General features: G+C 46.0%; 1 protein-coding gene across 5 annotated transcripts in view; it reads left to right on the top strand.

Annotated features, from left to right (window-relative positions):
• PRR5L (proline rich 5 like) overlaps nt 1-18912 on the top strand; it is a 51889-nt gene extending 32977 nt beyond the window's left edge. For 3 of the 5 annotated variants that reach the window (XM_069784690.1, XM_069784693.1, XM_069784691.1), the window contains exons 7-9: nt 2338-2478; nt 3955-4081; nt 7895-10916. In XM_069784690.1, coding sequence (XP_069640791.1) covers nt 2338-2478; nt 3955-4081; nt 7895-8277 — 651 coding nt within the window. In that variant the 3' untranslated portion in view covers nt 8278-10916. The other 2 variants (XM_069784695.1, XM_069784694.1) reach the window with 2 other exon arrangements.
• Nucleotides 18913-19382: the final 470 nt, after the last annotated feature.

The raw sequence follows: 19382 nt of genomic DNA, 5'->3' as shown, positions 1-19382 counted from the left end.
ACTGCGCAATTAATTATAATATCCTCCCTTTCTTTCCTTTTGCAACTAATAGTCAGGAAGCGAACTAGTCTATTTAAGCAGGGGTTTGTCTGCACTGCAGCTGTCTGTGCACTGCGGAAACAGCTGAGCTAACTGTGTGTCATACCCACTGGTCCTAATAATTCTGCCACTTATCAGAAAAGTCTGCTCCCCTGCTTTTAAATGAGAAACTGAACAAAAACTGAACAAAAGTTACGGCACAGTGGGTGCAGCTTTTGGAAGTAACCTGGTGCTAGTGGTAAAAGTGTGACTATGGGATGTCGAGATTCTTTGAAAGCATAACTTTCTTGCTGTATTTGTCTTGTCACAATATCTGAGTCACTCAAAAATATTTCATAGAAGCTGTGACATTAGGGAAGTATTGCCATTTTACAGATGAGGAACTGAAAGGTAACAGACAGCGTATTTAAAGCCTTGCAGTCCCGTAAGTCCTACACAAATGTCTGGATTTAAACCGCCTAAATGCATTCAAGAATTTGACTCTGAGTAAGCTGCTCTAGGCTACAACAGAGAGAGCTGCTGGTTCAGCAAGAAATATGAAATTGCTCTTATCCCAGGCCAGTGCCCTAATAACAAGATTGGGCTCTTCCTACAAATAGGGAACTGTATATACCTATTTATACAGTGTGTCACCACATGTGAAGACAGCTTACATAGCAAGTCTCTTTCACCAAGCCACAGTTCTTCATGTGCTACCCTGGTAGATGGGAAAGTCTATTTGTTGGTGGTTCCCCATACTTTGCTGCAAATGTCAACGTGATTATTTAGTTGGGCTCTTCTGTGATCCCAGCAACTGCCCATTCAGAATGAAAGTAAGTCAGCCAAATGTGTGAGCGTATGTTACTGAAGGTAGTAAGTAGAAATAACTTCCTATCTCAGCTAAGTTTAAACCCGAGGCTTGTAGCTGTTGCAGAAATATGACCTTTAAGCAGCCAAGTTGGTTAAATTGCTGTACAGAGGGAAACCATGTAAACAGGTCACTGGCTTTTGCATAGTTGCAGCTGTTGATGTAACTACTTGGTGCGGAAAAAGAATAGCAAATCTTGTTTTGTTTGGCACAGCAACATGTTTGCATTTTGAAATGGGGTATGAAGTTAATGGGACTAAACTGCATGATATAAATAAAAAGTGTGCAGCTGCTGAAATATAGTTCAGAGATATGTACCAGTCTTTTCTACACCTCCATGTTTCTAAAAACACAGCGATGATTTAAAACAGCAAAGTGCTTTTATTATGGCCAAGCTACCCTCCAGATTATTGGCTTTAATTCATATTTACATATTGATGATGATGTTAATTATGACATTAAACCCATTATGAATTAATGATTAACTGCTGGTAATTCCTTCCAGCTAAATATTTGCCATGTTGAGTGTGTTATGGAGACCATAAAATAGTTCCCAAACAGACTGTGAGGCAGAGATTAACTTGCTGGGAAGAACAAGGGAAACTTCAGGCTGGAAAGTGCTGGGCAGGGCTGGGAGGAAAATTTCTGCTGTTAAGCTGCAGTGGGGCAAGAGAAAGTCGTGCAGACGTTAAGCATAGCAGAGGGAAAGGCAGTAACACCAGAATGCCAAATGGAGTCCAACTGTGTTTAGATATGCTGAGAAATATTACAACATCTTCATCTGTTAAGCCTGCTCACTTGTGTTGTTGATGTAAAAAAGTAACTGGGAGGACACGGAGCGCCTTGTGGTGGAACTCAAAGCTGTTGCTTTTTAAATGGTATTTGGTACAAGCAGTCTCACTAGCTTCACTCTAGCCTAAATTCTAAAATCCCTAATAAACTGAATTGTGGATTTTTGTCGTATCGGCAAGGTCTAAAGTACAAACATTGAACAAAAAGAGGATCTAACACAGACCAGAGGTAGGCTTAGTTAAGGAATACTCTCTACCAACCTCTTTCCCTACCAAACCTTCTCTGGTTTCTCAGCTCCAAGTGACAAAAGCACGAGCTGCATCCATCCTGGGCTTTGGATGCTTGTGACCAAATTGGATGGCAGTTGGGTTTCATGAATACATAGTCTTTTGGTGAAATACAGGCTCGTCTTTGGCTTCATTCCAAACCTAGTGGTGCTTCGGATGAGGTGTTACTCATTTCAGAATTTGTGTGGGACAGAGACTGAGAGGGAAGCAACCAAAGAGTATCATGAATCCTCAACCTGAGCAGCTGGGGGGTGCTTTGCCACAGCAGCAGTGGGCAGGATAGACCCTTTCTGTCTGTGTGCATACATGTGTTGGTATGACACTCACATGTCCCTTTACCAACTCTTGGATTTCGCCTTCTGTGATTTTTAGGGTCAGGAGTTGACTATCCGTCAGATTGCTCTTCTTGGCTTCAGAGACTTGGTCTTGCTAAAAGTAAAGTTGGAAGAAGTTCTTCCTCTGGTCCAGACAAAGCTCCCAGCTTCCATCGTCCAGATGCTGTTAATTCTGCAGGTGGGGAACCTCTGCTCTTCTTTGTCTGACTCCACTTGGGTATCTCGACCTCACGGAACAAATACGATCCCTGGAAAGGAGAATGGGGAGGGTAGAGGGTGTGATGAAGGGGAGGTAATGTCTGCTTATTTGGGAGTGGTAAATGTAGAAATGAGAGCTGAATTTTGAATGCCCTGAGCTTTCCTGGGAACGGGTAAGGATGTTGCTGTGAAAGGGCCGGGTTCTGCTCTTCGGTGTTTGTATTTTTCTTGGTACCTCTCTTCCCCAGCTAGGAACAGCCTCAGGACTCTTTTTTCACATAAAGTTTCATCTCCCAGCTTCTCTGAATGCCTCTTTGTGCCCTAGTTCTCCTGGTTTCTCAGCTTTGCGAGACAGGGCGAGTCTCCATCACAGCAGACTGTGGAATTTGAACAAGCTGTGGTTGCTGACTGCCCGACACGGCCCCTTGGCTGGCTGGGATGCTGAGCAGTGCCCGTGAGAGGAGGAATACATTTTGGCAGCAGGCAACATGCTATATATCTTCCAAAGGCCTCTCCCAAGAGACCCAGACCTTTTGTGAGGACTAACCTCTTTAGCAAGACCTCAAGAGAGTATTTTCCAAGCATGCCAAATACAGCCAAGTATACCAGCTGTTTTACCTTTTTATATCACCCAGCCTGACAGTCCTGCAAAATACCGTATTACAGGTGGCTGTTGGCGTTCCTCTCACTTTTATTTCTTCTCCAACATACCTTATAATGAGTGCTGGGGAATGAAACTTTCTGAAGTACAATCAAAATTGCCAAGTGGCTAAGCTGGTATTTCTGTATGAGTTCTCGCTGTTCTGATGTTCATGGTGACCCAGACTGTAATAGCAGGAGATACTAAGGTGCTAGCTCAATTTCCCTGAAATATTTTAATAAAAGAATCTTGAGGGCAAAGAGGGTCTCAAAGCGACGCATTTGAGAAAGAAAAGCTTATTGAGGCTTTGCAGGAAGCTAAGTCTGAATGGTTTCTGAAATTACTGTTAAATTGGTTAGTGTTATCTACCATCTTCACAGCTGTAAGCCGAACTACAGAGAGTACTTTTCTTGCAGTCCTGCCTAGGAAAAGAACAGTGCTTTGCCCGAGGTGTGTTAAGGTTTTTCTACAAAGAGGTATTTCCTGGTAGAACTGCCCTGCTGTAATTATATTGCTGTAGTTACACTGTGCAAATCCTCAGTGGGAGCATACTTTGTACCTTCCTATGCCTTGGTCAGATAAAAGACAGCTAGCTGCTCAATATCCATAGGGTTATGGCTATGGCTTGAACAAGGAGGTTGAACTAAATGGGACCCAAACCTCCATTCGGGCTTATCAGCTGTGCTCCTCCAAATGGTCTACCGATATGGTTGGGATATTCCAGTGCAGAGATATTTGACAGACCCCAGGCTTTACTCAAAAACCTTACTCGGAACTATGTAAGGGTAATGCTGACTTTTTATGTTTGAATTTCAGAGTGTTCATGAGCCTACTGGCCCCAGTGAGGGCTACCTACAGCTGGAAGAACTGGTCAAGCAGGTGGTATCACCGTACTTGGGTTTGTGTGAGGATCACAGCTTCTCTGGTAGCACCTGCTTGCTTGGTAAGACACGCGCATTGTACAGAAGCTCTTTTGGGGTACACAGGTCGGTTAATGTGAGGCAGTGCACATCTGTGCTAGACAGGGAGGCAGTGCATGACTCCATGAGAGACAGAAAACAAGGGCTAAAACACTCTCGAGAAGGTCCCGATTAATATGTTTCTGAATGTAGATTTTTGTGTCGGGCTTTTTATTTTCCATCACTGAGTGAACTATGACTGCCCACCACCACTGCACATGCACACACGTGCAAAGTGTCCCCTCTCGCTGGAGATGGGCTGGATTTTAAAACTCCCTGGTCCATGCCTGATGTACTGCGCTCACCCTGGTGAGAGACTGTGCCTGGTCCTTTGCTGCCTACTCTCTGTCCCTGCTGGCTAGCCAGCTTTGGCTGGCTACATTCCCATGCTCACTGCTGCATCAGCCAGCCTTTGCAAACAGCAAAACTGTTGGATGCTCATTCTGAGGGATTACAGGGGTTTTTGCATGGAGTCTTCCTTCCATTCGAAGACTCTGTTCAAAAAAAAAATTAAAAAAAAATCTGTGTTTAAATGAGGATAGATGCGTCTAGGTGAGAGAACTGGCACTTCAGGAGGGGGATGCTTGTAGTGGAAAACTTCTCCACACATGATTCAGGAGCTCTGCTTACACATGTAACCAGCCAGAAGAGATTGGCTAGCTAAGAAATGGGTGTAATGATACTGGTTTGATAGTCAAGAAGATTTAAATAGAACAAGTGAAGAAAGCTCCAGTCTCCCTCTGTTTTTATAAGCTTTACTCTTTGCTCTGATGCAAATTGTAGCAAGCTGGAGACACACAACCTGTCTTGTCCTACACCTTAGCAGCAGAGGCCAAAAGATGATCTTGCGGTAGAAGGACTTACTGGGACTCAGACAATCTGTGCCTGTAACAAACTCATGGCATCACTTCAGGCAAACTATGGCTCACGGTTTTTGTTCTTGTGGTTGTTGGGCAATTAAATATCTTCTTTGCAAGTGAACATGGTGACACAGTTCAGCATTGATTTGCAGACCTGATCCTGAGGCTAAATCTAGACCATATTCCCTGTAAAAGTTGAACTTTGGCAAATTTGATTGTTTTGATGTTTATGGACATCTTCATGCTGCTTGCTGGGATAGTTTGAAAGGTAGCTGCCTGACCTGTACTGAAGTTTCTAGCCATCCTGGATTGCCACCAGCTGAGCAAAGCATTAGTGTCATTAAAAAAAAAAATTAGCACAAACTGGCCTTGTAAAGTTTATGTGCCTTAAATTCGTTGTATTTACTTTGATTTTAGCTGTCATTTGTTTGTGTGTATTTCCAAGGTGGCCTTTTGGCCCTGCTCCACCCTGTGCTGAGTGGGAGGAAAGAAAGAACTTGTGTTTGCATTGCACGACATTGACAGCCAAGCAGCACTTTTCTGCAAATAACCTTGGTATTTTCAAAGTGCTGCTGTCATGGTGGTTTTTTTGTTGTTAGTTGTTTTTTTTTTTTTCTGTAACTGCCACTTCTAATCAACCTTCTTTCTCTTCCTCTCTCCCTCTTTCTGTCACCTTTTTTGCTTTCTCAGAACCAGTTTCTTCTCTCACTGGGCAGCCTGTAATGACGATGAAGCCCAGTAGGTTCCCTGTAGTAGGTTTTTGGAAACGCACTGTTGGGCTTTGGGTACATTTGCATTCTCAATGGATGCTGTGGAGGCCAAACTGCCTTCTGGACTGGAGCCTTCGAGATAAATGAGTGTTGAGAAATGTGACTGAAGGTGTCCGATCACAGCTGTGAATACACATAATGCTTCAGCCTGCAAGGCTGCTGTATGTTAAACTTTAAAGTGAGATTTAAAGTGAGAGGAATGCAGCAGGGATAGGTGTGAAAGGGGCCAGGACAGCTCACAGGGGGGATTTGTAGAGGGCAGCGTTCCTATCTGCTCTTCTCTTACCACCCTTCTTGCTTTGTCCATGTAAATTAGCCGTAACCTACCTTGTAAGGATGGACTATGCTGAAGGGATCCAGTTGTATAAGAAAGAATTTTTAAATGTGGAATAGGGAAGAAGATAAAACATTCAACCTATTCCCCCCACGTATTAAACCTCACATCACTGCTGATTTGAGTTTGCTTGCAAAAAATCCCTTAAAAACTCCCCCCAGTTTATGTTCCTGGCCATAATGCACCAAAATAGAAATCATGTTTCTAGTTAAACTATGTATGACAAATCCCTTAAGAGACCGTCTTTTGTGGCCAAGAAGGTAAAGGGGGAAAACTAAAGTGATAAATGAATGTTCAGTGTTTAACCTAATTTTTACCTGATTCTCATTATAAAGGATTTTAATTCTGTTGCACAACAATAATCTGTGGATATTTTTCCTCAAAAGAGTCAGGTCCCAATGCCCTCCAACACTACATCTTGCTGTGGCTTGAGCTGCAGATGACACGTAAAGAGTGTATTTACTGTAACTGGCCTCAAAAATTATTTGCACATACTCTTAAGCACAAAATGAATCATTTTGAATGAATATATTACTGGCAGCAGTGGGGTGAAGTGTTGTCATAGCTTGGCTGCTGCCAGTGGTGGAGTTTTGGCTGCTCACCCGTTCCTCCCTGCAACAATATAGAGTTTGTTTTCTGCTTTTCTTTCTGATGCAAGCTTCCAAAACTCTTTTATAACCTTCAGTGACGAGTGCTTTGCTTTGCATTTTGTCACTCTATCTCTTATGCTCTGCAGTCTTGGTGGAAGTATTTTATAAGGTCTAAAGGCTTCTGACTTTATGAAATGAGACCCTGCGCTTCAAGGAAGCTGGTGAGAAACAGGGAGACGGGTAGGGAATAGCTTTATCAGCTGCTTCGGGGACAGATAGCCCACATGAGGTGTTTAATACCACACGGCAATGCTGCACGGCGGTGGAAGACAGCAGGTGAAAATAATACTGTCTGCTTCAACCTCCTGGGGGAGTGAATTACAGCGAGCCAAGGCACAAACTCAGCCCCCTGCTTTTCTTAAAGCTTTCAGTGTCAGAATTGAAATGGTGCTTCATGATAGGGGGCTGGGGACTGCGCCTTGGGTTTGAGTTTTAAACCAGGCATTTTTCCCCCTTAATGTTTTTGCCGGCAGATTGCAGACCCTTCACCCGTGCTCCCCAAGTACTGTCTTCCTCTTCTGCACCTTTCCCCCCGGGCTGTTGCGGGCTGTTGCTGTGCACCGCGAGGTGTTTTCAGTGTCTAGCCCCCAAACCAGATGTGTTTTACAGTGGATGGAATGTTCTTTTTCTTTATAATCTTTAAAAAAAATACAGTGGCTTAATGCTGGCAGAACCGCCTTTCCCTAGGCAGCTGGAGAGGTAGTGCAGTGTAAGCATCAGGAATTTCATGTTGACACCAGCTAAGAGCATCTCCTGAGGGACATTTTCCAGAGGAAGGGATGGCAACTCAGGTCCTCACTGAATGTTTCTTTGGGGACTCGTACCACTTTAGCATCCCTGATTTCAGTGAACCTGCACGCGAGAGTTCCTACTCGGTCCTCACCTCCCTGGGTAAGAGAGGGGACCATCAGGATGCTGAAGAAAGTCCCTCTGCTGCACTCCTTACTTTTTGGCTCACTTCTCTCGCAGGCAGCAGCACTGTTGCCTTACAGCAGGACGGGAGGCATCTCCTAACTGTTCCTCCATGCTCCTAATGGCAGCATGAACTAATGAGCACCTGACTGGTCCCCGGTGCTAATGAGGTGGGACGCTCTGCAGCTGCACGCTGAGGCCAGCCTAGCAGTTCAGGCGATGCTTTTCCTGTGCCTTACTTGACCGTTCCTGCTTCCTTTTTCTCTTCCAGAGAGACGGTACTCCAGATCCCGTCCCAAGACCGGTGGACTGAATTATTCATCTCATGCGGTGACAAGCCGGCAGCCCAGCGAGATGGCCCTGACCCCACTGACAGAGCAGGAGGGTGAGGCTTACCTGGAGAAATGTGGCAGCATCCGTCGGCACACTGTTGCCAACGCTCACTCGGATATTCAGCTCCTGGCGATGGCCTCCATGATGCACACAGGGATGGTGATTGAGGAGTCGGACAGTACTGACAAATGCCTCCTCCTGCAGCCCAGTTTTAGCCACAGGCAGTGCTCCAGTGAGCCCAGTATTGCCGATGGGCCAGAGGGAGTCATGGCGGCGGGTAGGCAGGACCCTGCAGAGCTGAACTGCACGTCGGTCAGCTAGAAGAAGTCTCGCCGAGAGGAGAACTGCGTGCGCTAAGCTGAACAAAGCGTCGTGTCTTCCACGCCGGGGGAAAAAAAGAGAAAAATTCGAGTTTTGCTCGTGTCATTGAAATGGCCTTGAGGGATCTTATGTCACTTTCGGAATGCTCTCTAGATTTGTTTTTCTTGCCTGTCTGCGATCACTGTTGATGGAGGTACCAGGCTGCTCCCAAATGAGCACCGAGGGCTGCAAAGGTTTCGCTGTTGAACAGCGCAGTCTGCCTTCTGTGAGCTTTCTTCCGCTACCAGTCCAAACCCTTTGGCCTCAGGTTTCCTTCTGTTTCTTTGGCGTGATACAAATTAGCCTCTTTCTGCTTTTCTCCATCTTTCCCAGCTTTGCGCTGCTTGTTTGCTCTTTGTTCCTGCAGCAGAGAGCTTTGGGCTAAATGTTCGCTTTGCTTCTGGTGCTAGGGTGGTGATGGCTGAGGACTGCATTTTTCTCTTTTAGTTGAGCTCAGGGATGAAACCATTTGCATCCTGTGGAACGATCTGCTTAGGTGGCTTGTGAGGGAAGGAGATCCTTCACTTTGCCTCCCACGGGCATGAATGAAAAGTCCAAATCTGAACAAATCAGCCCCTTTTTTTCCCCGGACCTGAAGAGAACTGAGCATACGTGGGGAGTCCCAGCTGAGTACTTCATATGTACTTCATTTGGTTCCAGTCATATCTTTGGAGGTGGCGGTGTAAACTGGGTACAAAGGAGGGGTAGGTGTGTAAATTGGGGGTAAAATATAATCCTGAGCATCCCGGCCTTTGGCATCAACTTGCTCTCAAAATTTCGGTGGTCGTAGGGCTACAATGAAAGGAGAAATCTAAATGGATTCCTTGTGGAAGGAGACTCTGGGCAGAGTCTGCACTTGTGCGGGACACATAAAAGTGCTTCTCGGCACTGGGCCATCATGATTCCAGATCAGAAGGTGACAAACAGGATTTCACCCTTGGGCTGCTCTGGTACTTTTAGCACTTGCAGATTTCATGAGGCCAAAGGTAACCAGCGGGTGTAGAAAGGAGTCCTGTCTCGGTCGTGTATTCGTGAAGTGCTCCTGACCTCCAGTGGTATCTGACTCAGTGCAGTGTTGCTTTTAAGATAAAGCGAGGGCTCTTTGCAGTCTTTGTTTTTGGTTTTATTTTGAAGATTAGGAGCGGGTCCAGTTTGCAAGCGCCTGTGTCAGGCACTGCAGTCCGCAGTGTCTGCTTTGTAGCATCACTTGGTACTCAAATGCTGCTTCTATGGGAACAGAACCAATCTGTTCGAGCAGTCCCCTGGGATACTCTGCTGATGTCTTGCTAAGCAGATTTGCAAGTGTAATTACAGGCTTCGAGGTCAACTGAAATGCTGCCTTAAATGTCAAATCCCATTAAAAATATGGATGTAGCACCACTGCCACTCGAGTCTAGTCCCTATGGTACTGACTGTAAATAAATGTGTCTTGACAAGGAAACAGAAGGTTAGGATGGCCCTTCAGGATGTTTTTTTGCACGCTATGACATTAACTGCAGAATTTACCCTGCTTCTGTTGGGCATTAAGCATCTTCTGCTCCACTGGCTGCACCGAAAGTACAGCTCTGGCCTGTCAGGATTTGGCCTTAATAGCCTGTGCAGCAAAAAGAAAGCAGGTTATTATTTGGTAACAAAGCATCAGCAATACCAGTAACGAGCACGAGTCGCACTGCCTTTGCAAACGAGGGTGTTGCTTTGTCTCCTGGGGTTTGCAAATGTTGAAAGAGATACTCGAAAGGGCCTGCTTTTTCTTGCAGTCACCTGAGGCACCCTAGCTGTTGGCCTTTGTGGAAATGCCAAGTGTTTTGATCACCAGCTGTGCTTACATGTTGAAGAACAGAGACTTAGTTGTGCTGGCTGCCTCCTCCTCGGAGCACGCACGGTCCAGTGGAGGCCGGGAAGATGTGGCTTTAAGCAGCCTTCCCTTCAGTTGGATTTTAGGATAAATTGCCCTCCTAGTCATAAATTGGACTGACCAGGCCAACTTATTTGTTGTCCTCTGCCCCAGGGTGGCCATGGGTTGTGGTAGAGCTTCAGAACCTCTGTGGTGGCAGCTAAACCTAGTAGACCATGCTGGTCTCACCTTGGAATGGTCCCTCCAGCGTGGGGCAGGTGATGGCATCCTGCTCAAAAAGAATTTCTTCGGCCCCTTGCAGTGATTTAAAGCCTTCTCTTAGTCACAGTGGTGTATGTGGGGAAGCGATCACCCTGCAGAATTTCAGTTCGCTCTTACGAATGCTTTTCTTCCTTCTATTTCTTCTCTAACACATTTGCCTTCTGTAAATACCCAAACCATTTGAATTAGTGAGCAGCGCCCTCTTTTATGGTGAAAATTAGAATGATTTATTTATTTCCTGATACATTCTTGGATCATCTCTAGGGCTAATAGGAATCCGGTCCTGGTTTTAACTTGAATTTCTTTTGTTTTACATGTATGTATAATTTGAATTATTTTGATTTCGTGTCTGTTACTTTGCAAAAATTTGCACCAAGCCACTCTGAATCATGCACTTCCCCAGTTGTTTTGGTTCTTAGGGAGAATTAAAGCTGGTGGCTTTACTTTTTAAACTGAAGTAAACAAAACTCGTTCTGTAAACCACGCTGAGCGTCTGGGTCGTGAGCAACACTTTTACAGCCACGTGAGATGCACAAGCCCCTGCAAGCCCATACCTTTTACGGGCAGACTGGGGGAAACTGGAAGTGGTCGGAAAGCCGTGCCCTGCCCTCCGAAGGGCCGTGGAGGCAGACGTGGCGGGCAGCGCCGAGGGGCCACTCTCCGCTGAGGGTGAGCTCAGCCTCCACTGGCTCAGTCCCCTGGACGTGAAGAGCAAAGACTCCGTCCATGGGCCAGAGCCACGGCATGAGAAATGCTTGCATTTTGGATCCAGGGTTCTGGTCTGGGGTCACGCTTCTTCGCCGCTCACCATGTCACACAGCCGTGACGGGGCACGGGGCAGGTCTTTTCTACCCTCACGGTCACCTGCTTGAGAAAACCTCCTGGAAGAGCTGTCAGGATGGGAAAAAGGGATTTCTCTCGCTACCTCCCAAAGTCTGTCTGTTACCTTCTAACTGGATAATTGCCTAGATTGAGTCCCTTCTCATCACACCAAATCTGTCTTCTCTTTTTACTCTGTCTCCTCTTCTTAAGGTAAGTGATTTATTCTCCGTGTTTGTACAATTCCATCACAAACTTACTGAGGGGACCTTAGCAGAAAGCTCTTCGTAGTACAACTGGCCTTTTTCCTGACATCCCCTGTAGGCAAGCAGCATGTTTTTATTGCCAGCGAGCAGAGCTTCTTCAGTCCCCAGCTGGGTGAGCAGCAACCTGCTTTATTTTTTGTTGTTTTTTTTTCTTCTATCTGAAGAAATGCAGTAGATCTTGGTGCTGGCGCTGGTGGCAGCAAGGGGAACGCTGCAGGGTTTGGATTGTCACTAAGGTGGAGTATTGCCCTTTCTTTTTAGGTCCAAATGGCAATGGGTTCCCCTGGAAGGAATGATCTTTTGATGCTTACAACCCTGAGTCGACAGACTGAAAATGCTTGGCTCTTACAGGCAGCCTGGGTGTCCCAGAGAGCAGAAACTGAGTGTCTAATGAGGGACAAATTGTGGTGTTTATGGTGTACACACTTTTGTGAACTGCTTCATTCTGCTGTAGACCCAGAGCAGCCAGTTTCCCTAACTGGATTCCCTGTGCCTTCCCGACCTAGCTCCTTCCCCGTGCCCGCAGCAGGGCTCCTGGGCCAGGCACACACCTCGTAATTGTGTGTGGGAGGTTTCCAGCGAAAAAAAGGGGAGTTGAGCTGTGTAGAAACTCAGCCCAAGTCGATGATACTGACTTGCGCCAAGTTGCCGGAGCCAGAATTGCAAGTTCTGTGCTAAGAGAAAAAGATGCTGCCTGGGCAGAGGGCTGCAGGCAGGGCCCTGCCGTGACACTCCTGCTCATACTCGCACTCTCTGCGGGTCTTTCTCACACTTAGGAAAGGCTGAAGAAGGGTGATTTTTAAGTATTGGTGCTGTACAAGTGAAAGTGAGCTCCTTTCCACAGCTCCGCGAAATCTCCCGTGGGCTGCGGAGGCAGCTGGGAGAGCATCTCCTCCCGTTAACCTGCCCTTTGCGGTAAACCACCACCTCCTGAAAGAAACGTGTGCCTTCTGTTGAGCCACGAATCGGGTGTGGAAACTCCAGAAAGAGGTGGGGAGCCGGGCTGTCTCCCCGGCTGTCCTCTTTCCTGCGTGGGATGGGTCTTCCTGCACAGGGCAGCCTGCCGGCAAAGCTCAGGAAAGCAGGCGAGAAAACAAGGCTGAGCCTGGCACGGATGCCCCACGGTGCCCAGGGAGTTTCCCATGGGGATGCGAGTCAGAAGTTCAGCCCACAGTCGGCTTGTTTCTCACTCGCAAACACTCCAGCTCTGTGGGAAAGTTGCCACAAATTTTCCTCATAATTCAACGTGGGAAGAGCGTGGCTATTATTTGGTATCAACGTGGGAAGAGTGTGGCTAGTACTTGGTATCAGCCTGAGCAAAGAGGAGATAATTAGTCATCCCATTCATTCATCACATATTCCAACGTGGAAGGCAGATCTGGCAGCACTACAGCAGCTTAAATGGGATTTTGTTACTTAGCTGCCCATTTGGAGAGCGCTTACTGTCCCCCTTGCTATCCCAACAGCTCCTGGTGAGGGCACCAAGCACTTAACTAAATAAACAAAAGCTTCAAAACAGAAATGCCAGCTTTTAAAGCAGCTTAGCAGCAATGGAACAGCATGTTCTCGTTAATATGGTGCTCAAAATTTCATGTGGTAAAACAGCTGCCACTTTCACCTGTGAATTGGTTGCCCTTCATCCATTACTTGCACCTGGAGATACCTCGAGTACCCCTGTTAGTTATATCCAACCAGTATTCCCACCTGGGAGAGCAAGTGCTGTATAATTGTGCCAGTTTATGTCTCCCCCATGTGTAAGTTCATCCCTTCCAGGAGACGAATCCTGCCCCAAGCGCTTCTACAGGTCGAGTGAGAGCTGCCCTAAGAGAACGTATAGGAGAGGGCAATGAAGAAGAAATACATGCAGGTAAAGGAAATGGCTGACTATCTTTTCCCAGGTAATTGGTATAACAGAAGGTGGGGTAGAGGCTTAATTATAGTTTGGTCACCAGATTTTTCAATGAGCAAAAGGAAAGCAAACTCCTTAAAAAAAACCAAACCCAAACCACAGTGGCTTGAAGGGTTTCACCTACCCTAAATTCCTACCATAGTACAGAGCAGCTTTGCAGTAGCTATAAATTGCAGTGATAGTGAGGGAGTCGCTGTTTGAAGTGTCTGTCATTAGGCTTCAGAGCTAACTCCCGCTTATGCCAAGTGCTCATTTGTAATTCATGTGTCATAATTATTATCGACTGCTCAGTAACAACCTCTGTTACATTGGAAAGTAAATTGGAGTCACAGAATCGTTCTTTCTGATCTTGAAATTTATGAAGACAGCTACATTGAAGTTTTCTGCAGTTGCTGTCATCACTGAAAATTATTATTTCTCTTATTTTTTTTTAACCTGAAAGCATGAATTCTGTGAGAATTGCTTGGGCTCCTCAAAGAGCAGACAGGCCAGTTACGAGATGCTCAAGGTTCAAGTCAGTACTGCACCAGGACTACCTGGAAAGTAACAGCATTTATATATATTAAATGTCAGCGAGAAACCACAGAATCTGTGCCATATATCACCTACCCTGTAGGCCTCTTAGCCTGATTTACACCCATAATTGGTAAGCAAGCCCTCTTTTCCACTGGGGGTTTTTACTCCATGCTAAACGCTTGTCGATTAACATATATCAGTGGTTCTTGGAGCAGAAACAAGAAGTCCTCCCTTGTCTCCTGCGTATCTATCTCTAAGGGACAGCTTCACTATTACAAGTGCTAAACCTGCTGTCTTTCTTTGGGCTCATCTCAGGCCAATGAATTATCATTTATTTGCTGTGTGGTTGGATATAAGAGATGAGAGGGTGGGAGGGGACTGACGGTACGTATGAAAAGTCCCCCGTAAGTGGTATATGCATTATATTTACAAGAAACACCCTGCCCTAATCTTTTTTTTTTCCTTTGGTGGGGATGGGAGGGGAGCTCCAATTTGGGACTTTGAATCTCAGGGATTCAGAATGACTCTTGTTCTCAAGTTTGAGTGAGTGCTGGAGAAGGGAGAGAGGAGGGGATTTCTTGTGATTTTCCCCCATCCTCAGGTTTTTTTTTTTCTCAGAAGACAGTGGTGGGCAGCCATTACATGCTGAGCATCACTGCATTTGGTAGTGCAGATGGAGCTCCTCTGAGCTCCTCCGTTCAGCCTGGTGCTGGATATCATCAGTCTTTCTTCTGGCTCTTCAACGATAGACTCCTTTCTTCCCCAAAAGCCCAGCAGCAGACTGGAGGCATGCTGCCCGCCGCAACCACAGTCCTGCTTAAAAGTGGTGGCTCATCCTTAACGGCACTGTGGCAAAAAGCGGCCGCCACTGTCTTGTCATTCCCCTGTCAAAGAGCGCGTCCCCTCGTCCAAAGAGTTGGTGTGTGTCCCCCCAACGAATTCTCATGATGAGCTGATGGACCTGCAGAGGCAGGGATGCCTTCAGAGGGCAGCACCAGGCCCCTGCCCACATCTCCTCTCACTTGGCACTGGTTATGAAGACTCGGCTCTCCTTATAAAATATTAAGTGAGGGTGCATTCAGCAGCAGGTCCTCTTATCCATAGGGGCTGTGGAGAGGCAAGCGGAGCAGAATTAGGCCTTTGAGGGAGTGGATAGTCACTTTGCAGATGTGTTCTTCCTGCATTGCTTATTTAGGGTCGCCCTTAGCGGGGGAGTCTCAAATAGGCTTTTGGGAGTCTCAGAGGAAAGCAAATTTGTTCTTTGTCGCTTGCCCTGTCTCTTACCTGTCTGCCAACCAGCCCACCCTTCCTCTCGGCTGTGCCCGGGACAGCCAGCATCCCTCCCCGGGGGGTGCACTGGCACGCTGCGGTGCATCTAGCTTGGGAGCTGTGCCCAGAGGTGCAGAGCGGCTCTGAAAGTGGGTAAGTTAATTTTGTTAATAATGCTGGAGAGGGTGTACAGGGTATTGCTGCAGAAAACGTGTTTTTGGGAGGAGGAGGGCAGAACCCCTGGGCCAAGCTGGAAAGGGGTCCAGGTGCTCAGCACCCCAAAAACAGCCTCAGGTGCTGCTTGTGGTGAAAGCAGGGTGTGCGCGCAGGAGATGAAGCTTTTGGGTTTGCGATAGCCGTGCCCATACTCAGTATATCCCTGCAACCCGTCTCCTATCCGCCACCTTCCTGAGACTACTACTAGGTATATAGTACAGGTAATAGTATAGGTAACTTGCTGAAGTTGATAAAGCCACGTTTACTTCAGTATTGCAGATCTGCTCTATCCAGCAAAGCGTCTGCCAATGTAGCCGGTGGAAACCAAAGAACAGAAGTGCATGGCTGCCCTGCAGGGCTCGCTGCCAGCGTGCAAAGTTTCTCCAGCCGCAGGGGTGCGTGAAGTCCAAAGTGGAAGACCTAAACCAGTCCAGTTTTTTTGGGTGTGCCTTTAAATTGTGAGAAATCATGGGTATCAAATGCTACCGGCGGGCTCTGCAGTCGCCCCTTCGTAAAACACACAGTTGCGTCAAAATGCTGGCTGAGATGTGGCTTCTGCAGCATCAAAGCAGGCTTGCATCTAACAAACAGGCAGGGCAGCCTTTAGTGAAGGGGGAAGCCACCTGTGGAAGTGGGACTAATGTCGTCCTGCCATTAATGCTGGAATTTTCTTTTGCTTCAGGCACAGATAATAGCAAAAACTGCCAGCCATGTTAGCAAGCCACCTGTGAGAAACTTACTGTTAAAGCCTTGGGTGGTGGAGGTCAATCATTTAGGTCACGGGACAACAGGGGACTCTGTTATGTGGAAAAACTATCCGTTGGCCTTTCGGGGTTCAGCATGCAGCTGGATGCAAGTTTATCTCATCTCGTGACCTCGAAGGGAAGCAAGTAAATAGGATGGTTAAATGAACTGTAACAGATCAGCTTGCATATCTGAAGGACAATCAATAGAGTGTAACAACAGGCATAGATAGCTCTAAGGGTTGAAGGTCACACTGCAAAGGGAAAAAAACCTGTTTCTATCTTGCTTTGTACCAGAATTGCTTGTCCAGAGACATTCATTTCTGGGCTGCTTACCATCGCGCAGTGGTGGTGTTGGGGTCCTGGTCTGAGAAACGGTGTCTGGGAAACTGGACGAGCAAATGAATTGGCAAAAAGTCATCAAATGAAAGTCTGGGCAAATAAACATCCCCCCCACCCTGAGACACAGATTTGGTGGGTACAGGGAGATCGAAGGATAGGGGGAAGGCTGGATTTTGTACATGTTTATGTTGCCGTGCGCTCTGGGATTAACAACGTAGGTGTGAAGGTGCATCCACGTTGCCCTTCTGATGGATCAAAAGCGATGAGAACGAAGCCTGAGTTCGTGGCTTTTCTTTTCCAGACCAAAACAACACTACTTGTTGAAAGAGGTGGGGAGGAAAGGTGTGGCTTTGTCTGTGGAAAGCCTTGACTCAGTAAAGAAATTCTGCCAAGACAAAAAAAAGTCTCCCTGCTGGGTGCCGGCTCAGGGGAGAGGTAGGAAAAGCAGCGCGAGAAGAAAGCCTGGCCCACGGCATTGAAAATAGAGAGTTGTTATGATGGGCCCCAAACAGCAAAAGGCTGAGACCAAAATAAAAAAACTCCATGCATCAGACCTTATGTGGAGTTTGAGGCCTAAAGGGAAAGGAAAATCATCTTTGTGGGCTATTAAGAGAGGCTATTAAGCAAACTTTCAACAGATTAAGCAAGGATCAAACCCTCTCAATTTTGGAAATGACTTGCAAGAAAAGGATCTCTTAAGACGGCGAAGTTTTAGGTGTCCTTAAATTAGGCTTGCGTAAATAGTCCTCCAAAGAGAGAGATGTTCAGTATGAATTATGGTGGTCAAGAAGCACTGAGGGCAGGACATCTTAATGGTAATGCGCTTTGGAAGACCCTAGCCATAAATTTGTTTGAAAATAATGCCCCCCCCGCAAAAAAAAAAAAAAAAAAAAAGAAGCACTGATGATTCTCTCAGAAGCAGCCATGCTTTCTGTATGAATAACTGGATGAATGTTTAATTTGTGCTTATAGTCTTGCGGGTTACGTCCTGTGTAATCCTGGAGAAAACCGTTCGTGAGCTGGGTGTCCTTGCCCTGTGACCAATAACTGCAGGTTGCAAGTGAACCCGAGGAGCTTGCTGCACCGATGTGCGGGCCAGTGTGCCTTCTTGCTGAAAAGACCTCAATGCTCTGACTTTTTGTTACCACTGCTTGACTTTCAGGAGTTTAACTGAATTTTGCGATAGGAATCCTAGACTGCGATGGATGTAAAAGTAATAAGCACCCTGACAAAAGCTTTTCATTGACTGAGCAAGAGGGTGAGGTCTGGCGTCCCGTGCGTGTGGGTCTCTCTTCCTTCTCCCGTTGCCTGTGGTGGCCTCTTCAAAGGGCATCAGCCCCGCTTCGTGGGCTCTGGTGGTGCCCCATTCGGCTGTATTTTCAAGGAGCAATAGGCCTTGACCACCGATCATGATTAAATTAAGAGAGAGAGTGGAGGTGCAGTACCTTTAACTGCATTTTGATGCTCACCCAGCTCTGTTATTGCAACAAGGTATGTTACCGCAGCTGTTAGAAATGAATCAAAAGGGCTTACCCTTGCTTTTACCCTTGCTGATTTTGATAAGGACATGTGAAGGTGTTGGGCGCACAGCTCTGGCTCAAAAACCTGGGGACAGGTGGACTGGACTGAGACTGTCTTTATTAGAGTTTGATTTTTATTATTTTTTTATCTTTATGTTTTGTATATTTATATAGGATTTATTTATATTATACATTATATTATATTTGTATATGCTCAATACACTATAGCAATATTATTATATTACATACTTTTACTAATTTTTAAATATGTATTTAATTTTTATGTTTATATTATATACTTTTTATTTTTTTATTTAGTTTACTATCTTTATTATTACTTTATTATCCTTATCTGAGACTATTGCAGCTGGACTGAGAATATGTAAGAGTCAGAAATAGGCAGAGGTTAAAATATGGCTCCTTTGCACTCACACACTGGCTTCCACTGCTGTCTGAAAGCAGTGTGCGAGGAACCAAGGAATCTGCCGTGGGCGTTCATCTCTGTCAAGGTGTTCGGTGGTCTGACCTTCCCTTTCCAAACAGTACTGACTCGCCTTTCAAGATCATTGTGTTATCTACCCTTATAAAGTCTAAACCCTTTCCATTTCCAGGGGGATCTAAACCCACACTCTGTACTTCCCCCTTTTTTTTTTTTTTAAAGGTCCAGGTGCCATAGCTGAAGCAAAACAAAAAAAAGCAGATCACCGAGTTAAATTTTAAATATTCATTCACTTTCTGAATTTTAACTAGAAGGATGAGGACAGGCACCTGCCTATATAAAGGACTTTGGCATGAAGAAACCCAAGTGTTAGCCCAAGGAGCAAGTAACCAACACTGGTCTGCAGCAGAGGAGTCAGGGCTCTGCAGAAAACAATCTTCTTTGCAGATCAGGTGAGATAAGGTAAGGTTTGTCTTGTTGCTTCCCCCCTGCCACCCCCAGCTTGTTACTCATCAGCTGAATTTCATGGAAATCAGGTTCTGTCTGGGAGGGGTAAGAAACTGAAAACTCACATTATTGGACAGTTCATTACCGGGTTTTTAGCAAGCTATTGCTTCTGCTTTTAATAAGCTGAGAGAATGCAGGAGGTGTGGTTTTTTTGTTTTTTTTTTTTTAACAAAACTGTCACTACCCAGCTCCTAAAACACTGCTCTGTTACATGTTGCCCCCTTCATTGTTGAGTGGGGTAAGTGTCCTGGACAAAAGCCACCAGAAAATAGACATATAGAATCTATCAGCTAGGATCTTCAGGACAGGGAGTAGGCTGCAGCTAATGGGGAAATCATATTTCACAGTCTCCTCTTCTCACACTATTTCAGAAATTTTCCTATTCTATCTGAGAGGAAAAAAAC

The sequence above is a fragment of the Haliaeetus albicilla genome, chromosome 5, assembly GCF_947461875.1.
Source record: "Haliaeetus albicilla chromosome 5, bHalAlb1.1, whole genome shotgun sequence".
NCBI classification, from domain to species: domain Eukaryota; kingdom Metazoa; phylum Chordata; class Aves; order Accipitriformes; family Accipitridae; genus Haliaeetus; species Haliaeetus albicilla.
The sequence above is the reverse complement of the archived record's forward strand: the minus strand, read 5'-3'. Positions and strand labels throughout refer to the sequence as shown.